A 12620-nucleotide genomic window follows, 5' to 3' on the forward strand; every position below is an offset into this window, starting at 1 on the left:
GAAGATGGTTGGGCCTAGGACACTGCCCTGAGGAACTCCTGCAGTGATGTCATGTGATTGAGATGAATGACCTCCAACAACCACAGCCAACTTCCTTTGTGCTAGGTATGATTCCAACCAATGGAGAGTTTTCCCCTTGATTCCCTTTGACTTCAGTTTTGCTAGGGCTCCTTGATGCCACACTGGACCAAAGCTGTAATGAGGTCAGGAGCTGAGTGGCCCTGGCGGAACCCAAACTGGGCGTCAGTTAGCAGGTTATTGCTGAGTAAGTGCCGCTTGATAGCACTGTCGATGACACCTTCCATCACTTTGCTGATGATTGAGAGTAGACTGATGGGATGGTAATTGGCCGGGTCGGATTTGTCCTGCTTTTTGTAGACAGGACATACTTGGGCAATTTTCCACATTGCCGGGTAGATGCCAGTGTTGTAGCTGTACTGGAACAGCTTGGCTAGGGGTGCAGCTAGTTCTGGAGCACAAGTCTTCAGTACTATTGCCGGAATGTTGTCGGGGCCCATAGCCTTTGCAGTATCCAGTGTCTTCAGCCGTTTCTTGACATCACGTGGAGTGAATTGAATGGGCTGAAGACTGGCATCTGTGATGCTGGGGACCTCAGGAGGAGGCCGAGATGGATCATCCACTCGGCACTTCTGGCTGAAGATAGTTGCAAATGCTTCAGCCTTGTCTTTTGCACTCATGTGCTGGGCTCCACCATCATTGAGGATGGGGATATTTTTGGAGCCTCCTCCTCCTGTTAACTGTTTAATTGTCCACCACCACTCACGACTGGATGTGGCAGGACTGCAGAGCTTTGATTTGATCTGATGGTTGTGAGATCGCTTAGCTCTGTCTATCGCATGTTGCTTCCGTTGTTTGGCATGCAAGTAGTCCTGTGTTGTAGCCTCACTAGGTTGACACCTCATTTTTTGGTATGCCTGGTGCTGTTCCCGGCATGCTCTCCTGCACTCTTTGTTAAACCAGGGTTGATCTCCCGACTTGATGGTAATGGTAGAGTGAGGGATATGCCGGGCCATGAGGTTACAGATTGTGGTTGAATACAATTCTGCTGCTGCTGATGGCCCACATCGCCTCATGGATGCCCAGTTTTGAGTTGCCAGATCTGTTCAAAATCTGTCCCATTTAGCACAGTTGTAGTGCCACACAACACGGTGGAGGGTATCCTCAACATGAAGACGGGACTTCGTCCCCACAAGGACTGTGCAGTGGTCACTTCCACCAATGCTGCCATAGACAGATGCATCTGCAACAGGTAGATTGGTGAGGACGAGATCAAGTAGGTTTTTCCCTGTTGTTGGTTCCCTCACCACCTGTTGCAGACCCAGTCTGGCAGCTATGTCCTTTAGGACTCGGCCAGCTCGGTCAGTTGTGGTGCTATCGAGCCACTCTTGGTGATGGACATTGAAGTCCCCCACCCAGAGGACATTTTGTGCCCTTGCTACTTTCAGTGCTTCTTCCAATTGGTGTTCAACATGAAGGACTACTGATTCATCAGCTGAGGGAGGGCGGTAGGTGGTAATTAGCAGGAGGTTTCCTTGCCCATGTTTGACTTGATGCCATGAGACCTCATGGGGTCCGGAGTCAATGTTGAGGACTCCCAGGGCTACTCCCTCCCGACTGTATACCACGGTGCCACCACCTCTAGTGGATCTGTCCTGCCGGTGGGACAGGACATACCCAGGGATGGTGATGGTGGTGTCTGGGACATTGGTTGTAAGGTATGATTCGGTAATTATGACTATGTCAGGCTGTTGCTTGACTAGTCTGTGGGACAGCTCTCCCAATTTTGGCACAAGCCCCCAGATGTTGGTAAGGAGGACTTTGCAGGGTCGACAGGGCATGGTTTGCCGTTGTCGTTGTCGTTTCCGGTGCCGAGGTCGATGCCGGGTAGTCCGTCCGGTTTTATTCTTATTGTTTTTGTTGGCTTTTAAGTTACATTAATTTCTCCAGGACTTTTTCTTTACTAATATTAGTTACTTTAAGTTCCTCACCCTCATTAGATCCTTGGTTCCCCACAATTTCTGGTATGTTCTTTGTTTCTTCTACAGTACTTGTTTAACATCTCAGCCATTTCCTTATTCCTCATTATAATTTCTCCTGTCTCTGCCTCTAAGGGAACCAAGTTTACTTTCGCTAATCTCTTCCTTTTTACATAATTGTAAAAGGTCTTACAATCTGTTTTTATATTTCTTGCTAGTTTACTCACATTCTATTTTCTTCCTCTTTATCAATTTTTTGGTCATCTTTTGTTAATTTTAACACCCTCCCTATCCTCAGGTTTACTGCAATTTTTCGCAACATTATAAGCCTCTTTCAATCTAATATTATCCTTACCTTCTCCAGTTAGCCATGGCTGTACCACTTTTCCAGTTGAGTTTATTTTCCTCAAGGGAATGTATATTCGTAGAGAATTATAAATTATTTCTTTAAGCGTTTGCCATTGCTTATCTACCATCGTGTCTTTTAATCTTATTTCCCAATCTACCTCAACCAACTTGCCCCTCATACCTTTGTAATTGGCTTTGTTTAAATTTAAGACCCTAGTTTCAGACTTAACCACATCACTCTAAAACATAATATGAAATTCTATTATTGTCATAATCTTCCCCAGAGAATCTTTTACTATAAGTAGATTACTAATTAACCCTGTCTCATTACACAATACTAGATCTAAAATAGCCTGTTCCCTAGTTGGTTCTGCAATGTATTGTTCTAGAAAACTGTCTTGAATGCATTCCATGAACTCATCCTCCAAACTACTTTTGTCAATTGGTTTGCCCAGTCTATATGAAGATTAAAGTCCACCATGATTATTGCATTGCCTTTGTTACATGCTCCTCTAATTTTCTGATTTATACTCTGTCCAACACTCTGATTACTGTTAGGGGGCCTATAAACTACTCCCATTAGTGTTTTCTGCCCTTTATTTCTTAGCTCCACCCATATTGATTTTACATCATGATTTTCTGGACTAAGATCCTTTCTTCCGACTGCCTTTATCTCATCCTTTATTATCAGGGCTACCCCACCTCCTTTTCCATTTTGCCTATCTTTTCTAAAAGTCAAGTACCGTGTCATATTTAGTTCCCAACCTTGGTCACCCTGCAACCATGTCTCAGTAATGGCTACTAAATCAAACCCATTTATCGCTATTTGTGCCATTAATTCATCTATTTTGTTATGAATGCTTCATGCATTCAGATATAGCGCCTTTAATTTTAACATTTTACTATTTTTCCCAGATGTAGCCTTAGTCGCCAATGTCCTATTACAGTTATTAAACTCTCTGTCCCTTCTTGACATAATCTGCTTGATTGTACCCAAATCGCTACACTGCTCAACAGCCTTGACTTTTCTCTTCAGACTTATGAATTTACCCTTATCTGAATCCTCCCTTTAAGTTTGGTTCTGTCCCCATGCAGCCCTCAAGTAGAGCACTTACCTTGTACCTTGCAGCTGACACAGTTTCAGGATCACATATGGATCAGCTGTCAAAACTGGCACCTTCACCTTAGCGTTAGGGTTGCCAACCTTCCCGGATTGTCTTGGAGTCTCCAGGAATTAAGGATTAATCTCCTGGACACTGCTGCGAGCAACCCAGGAGAAAAATCATAGGGGCGATTAAATTGTGTGTGCCTTTTCAATTTCTTTGAACTCTTTTTTGTTTATTAGTTATAAAAATATTGGAAACGGGAAAAAGGTTGTTTGACTGGGAGGGGCAGTTGGCGGCAGGAGGTCATGTTATGAAACCTCCAGTATTACGTCCAATCAGAATTGTCGACCCCACTTCACCCACCCCAGGTTTTATCTTTAGTTAAATGAACAAGACGCACAGATTGACGAATAACGATGTTAATTGTATTGTTGAACAACAACTTGCATTTATATAGTGGTCTTTAATGTAGTAAAAGACCTTTAAAGTAGAACATGGTTACTATGCGTATAAAATGAACAAATGTAACAATTGAAGCACGTGTGGTAATACGTTTCATTGATGCGAACTAACAAGTTTTTGATCATACCAATAACAGAGAAATTTATATATTTTCCTTTAATACTTTGTAACTAACTCTCCTTAAACCACAAAGTCAAAGGTAAATGAAGACAGACAGCATTATGATCCATAAAATCGGCAGCTCCGGGCAGACGTAATGTAATTCCTGTAGTTGGAGTTTTATCCAGTTCCAGCCGATACACTTGAACCTTCACACCTCAGGATAAACTGCATCTGTAGCAATTCCACAGTTGTTATCCATGTCCTTAGCCATGTGGACATATCCTTCATTGCCCCAACTTTTTCCCCAACTAAAATTTAAAAAAAGTTTGCATTACAGTCCTGGTAAAGCACATCTTTAAGCATAATTGTTCTAAAAATAGAGGTTATTTTTGCAGGCACAGAGAGTGGGAGACAAATGGACCATGGACTGATTAGCTGCTGTAGACACAGGAATAGCTTGTTAAGATATTACTGAGCCAGACTGCTGGGGACAGAATTTCCTGTCAGGTTACACCAGGAATCCAGCAACCGTTTCATGGCCTCCCCTTCTCCCAACAGAGCTTCCTATATTTTCTGTCAGAAGTGACACTGAGTGCCTAATATTTCCAACTCATTCTGGCTGCCTTATTATAATCAGAGGAAAATGGAATAAGACTTAGTACAACGTATTTCCTGTTAGCAGCAACCTAGCAACGCTGGTTGCAAGAGCCACCTGTCCAACCCTAACATCTACCATTAATCAAAGGCATGAGGATGGGGATTTAAGGTCTAAATATCCCATTTCGCAGAGTAATCAATTGAAGTAGGGAAACATTTTGAGCCAGGACTGTGGGCTCGGTTACACTGTGGCAAAGCCCCACAGAGGTTTCCCCCCCACCCCACCCGAGACTGGCACCTGATTGACACTGTCAACGGTGCCGGTAACCCAAAATATTTTAATGGCCCTGACTCCAGGAAACAGGGCCTGCTCGGGAGTGTGGGCAGGGATAAGCAAAAGTTCTGTTCCCACCCAAGATCCACCTCAGGACAACTGCAGCAGAATTACAGCCCCTGACATCTCTGCATCTCCTCCACCTTAAGGAAGAAATCAAAACGAGAGTAAAGACTCCAAACAATTCATGTCAAATACTCAAAGTTTGAAATGAGAGAAGGTCAATTGGTTCATTAGGCCCATTCTTTTAGCTTTTGCTGTATATAAATGAAAAGATTACAATTGTGTAGATCTGTGTCTTTATTTAAAACTCTGAGATTGAATTGTCAGGCATTGAATGTGTTAGCCCTCTCTCGCTGTGTGACGTACCTGTTTTTAACAATCCAATATGGCTTCTGATTTTCAGTTCCATACCCGACTGCCAATACTTCATGATCAAGTTTGACAGAACTGCAGTGAGGCTCATAAAAAATTCCTAAAGAATAAGAAATATTGTACCTGTTATCGTGGAATGGCAATCTGGGTTTCCACAGGAAAAGAAAGCGGCATTCTGTGGGAGAAATAGCTAAATTCCAAGGCAATTAAAAATCATTTTTAACAGCCACGAAGGCTGAGAAATTGGTTTGCACCTGACCTTGTTCAATAAGTCATGCACTCTCAAGCTCAGATGACAAACACTATTTTTAACACTCCCCCAGTAATCTATTATTCTCCATTTAATAAATGGCCAAAGTGCAATGCTCAATGTTTTGCTCATGAATGGAATACAAGACAATGGCTATTGAATACCAAAATACTCAACTTGTGACAAGTTCACCATAATTAATTGTCAACGTCATCACCAGTGAATTTTATAAAATTCAAATAAATGTTTCAGCCATTGATAGGTTCATTGTGTGCATAATCACAGAATCACAGAATCACAGAAACCCCACAGTGCAGATAGAGGCCATTTCGGCCCATCGAGCCTGCACCGACACATATCCCACCCGATCCCCGTAACCCCTACACCAACACATATCCCACCCTATCCCCGTAACCCCACGTATTTAATCCCCCTAACACTAAGGGTCAATTTATCATAGCCAATCAACCTAACCCGCACATCTTTGGACTGTGGGAGGAAACCGGAGCACCCGGAGAAAACCCACGCAAACACGGGGAGAATGTGCAATCTATAAATCCTGTCTCTTACCTGATTTGTACAACATGAAAGATCTGTGCTCTGCATCTATAGAAACAGATATGGGTCCAACAGTGGCCACCGCTGCAGCTAAATCCGCTTCAGAATCTTTTGGAATCTTCTTGACCCCCTTACAAGTGGCGACAATATCATTTTTGTTGGACTTGCAATCCCCATCCTAAAACAAAGAGATTATAGGAAGCTGATACAAAGATTTACCCAATGTAAGAATGCCAGAATTTTTAGAAACCAAGAAAGGCCATAAAACCCAACAAGTTTGTCCTTTATTGATAGATCTCACTCCTGTTACTCTCCATAGTTGCTTTTAATTGCCTCTTGAACACATTCATACTGTCTCCTTGAAATAAAGAATAGATTTGCCTTCCAAAGCTAGGCTTTATTAACTTTAAGATCAGCAGCATATCTTTCCACATCCAGTCCCAACTAAGCTAGAAAAGGACTGAATTTAAGGTAGCCACAACACATCATGTGACCATCAACTACCAATGAGATTACAACACATATCCCAAGGCAGTTAACAAACAACGAATCACAATACTTTTACTAATCAAGGAATAATCACCACATTCACCCTTCCTTTTAAAATATACTCCAACCTAATAACTTTTACAATTTACAATTAATTATTTACAACTAAACTATGCACGAGAATAAAACTATTTACATAACACAATACTAAATGAACAACAACAAATAATAACATTACGCATAAGTATTAAGTATCTCTCAACTAAAACAATATACTATAAAGTTCAACAATTTTTAAAACATTACTATCAATTTAAAAGTCCATTTTCAATCGGTCGACCGGGTATCTTGTTCGTGTCGACCTTCTTAACCTTGGTGAAATTCCTTGCCCTCCCACGCCAGAAGGCACAGAAGTATCTTCAACAGGAAGGTTATCCATATCCCGATTCTCAACGGTTTCCGGATTAGAAATCCCATCAGAAGATGAACTAGGACAGTCATAAACATCTATCAAAGGCTGACTAATAGAAGTATGATTATCTGCAATCGGATTGGAAATATTCGTAGTATCTGTAACAGCATCCACATTATCCGAATCATAACCATTATTAATATTCTCAGAAGAGGGCTGGCCCCCACAAGGAGCCAAGTCTTTAATTGAAACAGTACTTTCTTTCCCATCTTGGAATCGAATATGAGCATATTGGGAATTTGCCTCCAACAGCTCCACCTCCTCCACCAAGGGGTCATATTTTGACAATCTAACATGACGTCAAAGCAACACAGGTCCCTGCATAGTAAGCCATGAAGGTACCGAATATCCCGTAGTAGATCTCCGTGGATAGTTAAAGAGCCTTTCATGGGGGGTCACATTAGTAGCCGTTGAAAGCAATGATCTAATGGAATGCAGGGCATCAGGCAGCACCATTTCCCACTGCGTATTCTTAAGGTTCCGGGATGTCAACGCCAACATAACTGCCTTCCAGATCACCCCATTGTATCGTTCACACTGTCCATTACCCTGGGGATTATACGGGGTAGTTCTACTAGTAGAAATTCCCCGACTCTGAAGGTATTCCTTCAACTGGGAAGACATAAAAGAACTTCCCTGATCCGAATGGATATACGCAGGCATCCCAAAGATGACAAAAAGTTGAGTCAAACATTTAATAACTGTAGCAGCTGATACATCTGCACAAGGAAAAGCAAAAGGGAACCTTGAAAACTTGTCCACAACAGTAAATATATATCGGTTTTGAGTAGTTGAAGGAAGAGGTCCCTTAAAATCAACACTCAAACGTTCAAAAGGAGAAGTAGCCTTTATAAGATGAGCTCGTTGAGGCTTAAAGAAATTCGGTTTACACCGAGCACAGATAGAACATGATGAAGTCATCCGCTTGACGTCTTCAACTGAAAAAGGCAAGTTCTTACTGCGTACAAAGTGTATCATCCTCGTAACCCCAGGATGACATAAGGCATTGTGAAGATTAATAAGCGTATCTCCGTGAATCACAGAACAATAAGCCCTCGACAGTGCATCAGCAGCAACATTATCCTTCCCCGGATGATAAACTATGTCAAAATGGTAACATGCCAACTCAATCCTCCATCTCATTATTTTATCATTTTTAATCTTTCCAAAATGTTTAACATCAAACATAAAGGACACAGATTTTTGATCAGTTACCAACGTGAAATGTCGCCCCGATAAATAATGTCTCCATTTACGCAATGCTTCTACTATGGCATATGCCTCTTTTTCTATTGAGGAATGTCTTTTTTCACTATTATTCAAAGTACGTGAGAAAAAGGCCACAGGTCTTCCATTTTGGTTCAAAGTAGCCCCAATTGCAAAATCCGAAGCATCCGTCTCAATCACAAAGGGAACCTGCTCATCAATGGAATGCACAACTGCTCCTAAAATATCCTTTTTAAAATTCTCAAAACATGTCCTGGCCTCCCATGATAGAGGATATGTCGTAACCCGAATAAGAGGCCGGATCTTCTGTGAAAAATTTGCAATCCAATTAGAATAATAAGAAAACAGTCCAACAACTCGTTGCAAAGCCTTAGAATTAGTAGGACAAGGTAAATCGATCAATGGTCGCAGGCGTTCTGGATCTGGTTTAATCTTATTTCCTGAAATAATATACCCCAATAGATTTACCTCAGTAGTCGATAAGATACAATTCTCTTTGTTAAAAGTTAAACCAACTTTTTCCGCAGCTTGAAGGAATCTTTTTAAATTAGAATCATGCTCCACCCTTGATTTGCCACACACTGTGATGTCATCTAAGTATGAAAAGGTGTCAGAGAGGGAGTTATCACTTATAAAAGCATCCATTGCCCGTTGAAAACAAGCAACACCATTAGTAACACCAAATGGTATTCGGCAAAACTGATACAGCTTTCCACCAGCCTCAAAGGCCGTATATGGTTGATCCTTCTTAACAATAGGAATCTGATGATAAGCACTCTTTAAATCAATAGTGCTAAAAACTTTATACTGAGATACTTTATTGATAAGCTCATCAATCTTAGGCAAAGGGTACGCATCTAATTGAGTATACCTATTAATAGTTTGGGAATAGTCTATCACCATTCGTTTCTTGTGTCTCTCATTAGTCGTGACAACTACCTGTGCTCGCCAAGGCGAACAACTAGGTTCAATGATTCCTTCCAATAAGAGACGTTGAACTTCAGAATTAATAAATTCTCTATCCTGACTACTATATCTTCTTGACTTGGTAGCAATTGGCTTACAATCCAACATCAAATTGGAAAAAAGTGATAATGGAGGAATAGATAAAGAGGTTAATCCACAAATAGATAAAGGTGGCTTAGTCCCTCCAAATGAAAGACTAAGAGACTCGTGTAACTGAAGCACATCATGTCCAATCAAAATGTCCGCACAGAGATTAGGCAAAACAGATAGGTGTATATCAGTATACGTATTGCCTAGAAGAACCATTTTCACAAAGCAACAACCAGCTATTTGTGAAGTAAGGGTCGTCTGAGCCATACACACCTGATACGTAACAGGCGAAATTTTCAAATGCTTCTCCTTTGCAAACTGAAGACTTATAAAACTCTCAGTACTGCCCGTATCTATAAGGGCTTTCACTTCCAACCCATTAACTTGAGCTGTAACTATAGCTTTGTTTAGGCCATGAGCAAATGCAGCAGAAATTGATGCAATAAACGCCCTATCTAAAGGCTGAATAGTCACAGAAGAGGTAGTGGAGGAAGACCCTCCCACACCAGGAGAAGGGAGGGCAATTGAACCTGATGATTTGCACACACGTGCATAATGACCTCTCTTGCCGCATTTACTACATACAGCCTCCCGAGCAGAACACTTCAGACGAGGGTGCCGGATATTCCCACAAAAATAACACTTCTGAATCCTAGAGGCAACGGCCGCCGAAGTAGAAACTGTTTCAAAATCTAGTAAACCACTCCCATTAAGTCCACATAATTCCTTTTCATCCGAAACTGCCAAAACCATAGTCGCAGGCCGATTAAAAAGAGCATAAGAATCCGAACTTCTCTGAGCCACATCCAATGTAGAAGCTTGCTCAAAAGCACTTTTAAGATCCAGAGTCTTATTTTCTAACAACCGCTGACGAATTGATCTAGACAGTAATCCATTAATAAAAGCATCCCGTACCGATTCGTCCTAATATTCTTCAGCCGTCACAGCCTTATAATTACAGTCAACACTAAGGCACCGAAGTGCTTGTAAATAAGTATCCAAAGATTCTCCCACCTGCTGCCTACGGGCAGATAGAAGATGACGTGCAAATACCTCATTCTTTGGTTTAACAAAAATCTTTTCCAATGAAGAAATAGCCTCTTCATAAGTTTTACAGTGCAAAATATATTTATATACATCCGGGTCAATGTAGTTGATCAGCATATTCAGCTTATTTAGAGCCTCTTGATCCAACACGCCCAAAAAGTTTTTAAATGTACAATACCAATGTTTCCATTTATCATCCACTCCAGCAGAATTGGGGTCAGCCTTGAATCGTTCTGGTTGAAGATATCGCTCCATTCTAACATAAAGTTAATAAATTGAAATAAAGAATAGATTTGCCTTCCAAAGCTAGGCTTTATTAACTTTAAAATCAGCAGCATATCTTTCCACATCCAGTCCCAAATAAGCTAGAAAAGGACTGAATTTAAGGTAGCCACAACACATCATGTGATCATCAACTACCAATGAGATTACAACACATATCCCAAGGCAGTTAACAAACAACGAATCACAATACTTTTACTAATCAAGGAATAATCACCACACTCCTTTAATGGCTTCCAATTATATCTTACTTCACAAGCCTTTTATTCTTTGGGTGTAAATAATTCAATTTAATTTCCCTCCTACACCTCATTTTTAATTTGTGTTCCTCACATTTAAAAGTTCACCAGAGTGAACAATTCTCTTGGGCCAACATTTTCATTCCAAACATGAAAGCTTCAATGATGATACGTCAGAGTCTCCTTTCCTCCAAAGAAGAAAGGCCCTACATCCTTAACTTTCTTCACAACTTAAATTCCTTTTAGTTGATACATTCAAATAAGCCCTGCTCACCTATACAGTAGAACCTATGTATACTTTGTTTAACCTGTTGCTTTGCTGTAATAAATTCCTCGCCCATCACCCTACCATGTCCAGCACTCCATATGAACCTGAGTAAAATCAGCAAGGAAGTCAGGTTGTGTACTGAGATAGAGAAAGTTAACACAATGTGAACTGGGACTCCCATTACAGAATACAACCTGTAAACCATAACTTGCTGAATCGTTGTTAACTTCTGTGTCACAGGGATAATATTCCTGTCCACTTACGCACAAAGACCAGCACTGAAGACCATTGTGTAGACTGTTCAAGGCACCACACTGAATATTAACAAAAGTAGTAGGGCTATAACAAGCTGTCTTTTAGTAGCTTAGAAACCTGAACTAGCTTTCTGTATAAGCTATCAAAGCTATCTTCTTTTACATTTAATGCAAACTGAGTAAAGAGGTATAGCTTGATCTGCTGTCTCAAATTTCCAGTCAACTAAATTAAAGGGGGTTAATTTTATATCTCGGCGATGGTGTAAAATGGGCGATTTTGGAACAGCCGCCCATTGTACACCCTGCCCAATTTTCCTCTTCATTTACTTCAATACAAAAGAACATCGAGCGGGGTTTATAATGTACAGCCAATCCAATATCGCCCGTTTTAAACCATCACCAAATTTAAAACTACCTTCAAGGTATTTAAAGGTTAAGTTATCATGTGAAGGAATACACTATAACCTATTTAGAAAAATTTACTATATAACTTTTTAAAGGAAGGCATGGCAAGCTGGATTTGGAAATCCTACCTTCTGAAAGAATTCTGGCCTCATTGAGATAAGACAGTAGTTAACCCTGAAGAATACCTTATAAGGAACTCTACCTTATAAATTCTTTGGAACATGACAAACTGGGTTTGGAAATTTAGACACCTAACTATGAAATAGCTATGAAAGAATTCTGGCTATTGAAATAGGATAAGTTGTTGCCCCTGAATAAGAATGGGTGGCCCTGAATGGGTAACCTTATTAAAATAAGACAATGGTCAGTCCTGGATGAATGATCTTGATTAAAACCTCTTGAGAATGACATGAGGTAAGGTACATCCGCCCTTTGCCCACATATGGTAAACTCCCAATAGCTATTGATGATGTGGCAGTAAGAATTTCAGTAGGTCAGCTAAAAGATGATTAGTGATAATTAACTTGGATCAACAGAAACTTTATGAAAAACAACTGAAAAAGGGGTATAAATATTGGAGTCTCGAATGAGAAAATCAGACTCGCTTTAACGGGCAAAGCAATTCTCGACTACAGGGGCAGCTCTGTAGTTCTTCACTCTTTTGTACCTCGGGGATTGAAGGTAATTGCTACCTTGATAATTGATGGATAACCTGTAATAAGAATAGTTTAAGAACTGAAATATTGTAGTGA

At 40.7% G+C, this 12620-nt stretch overlaps 1 protein-coding gene across 2 annotated transcripts in view; it reads right to left on the minus strand.

Moving 5' to 3' along the window:
• Positions 1-3864: 3864 nt before the first annotated feature.
• Positions 3865-12620, minus strand: part of LOC147108349 (cathepsin L2-like) — a 28615-nt gene continuing 19859 nt past the window's right edge. For both annotated transcript variants that reach the window (XM_086004943.1, XM_086004944.1), the window contains 3 exons: positions 6142-6307; positions 5316-5421; positions 3865-4323 (listed from right to left, as the gene is read on the minus strand). In XM_086004943.1, the coding sequence (XP_085861069.1) occupies positions 4224-4323; positions 5316-5421; positions 6142-6307 (372 nt within the window). In that variant the 3' untranslated portion in view covers positions 3865-4223. The remainder of the gene's footprint in view (positions 4324-5315; positions 5422-6141; positions 6308-12620) is intronic.

Source organism: Somniosus microcephalus, chromosome 13, assembly GCF_052327205.1.
Source record: "Somniosus microcephalus isolate GS21.2 chromosome 13, FLI_Smic_1.0, whole genome shotgun sequence".
In the NCBI taxonomy this organism is placed as follows: Eukaryota; Metazoa; Chordata; class Chondrichthyes; order Squaliformes; family Somniosidae; genus Somniosus; species Somniosus microcephalus.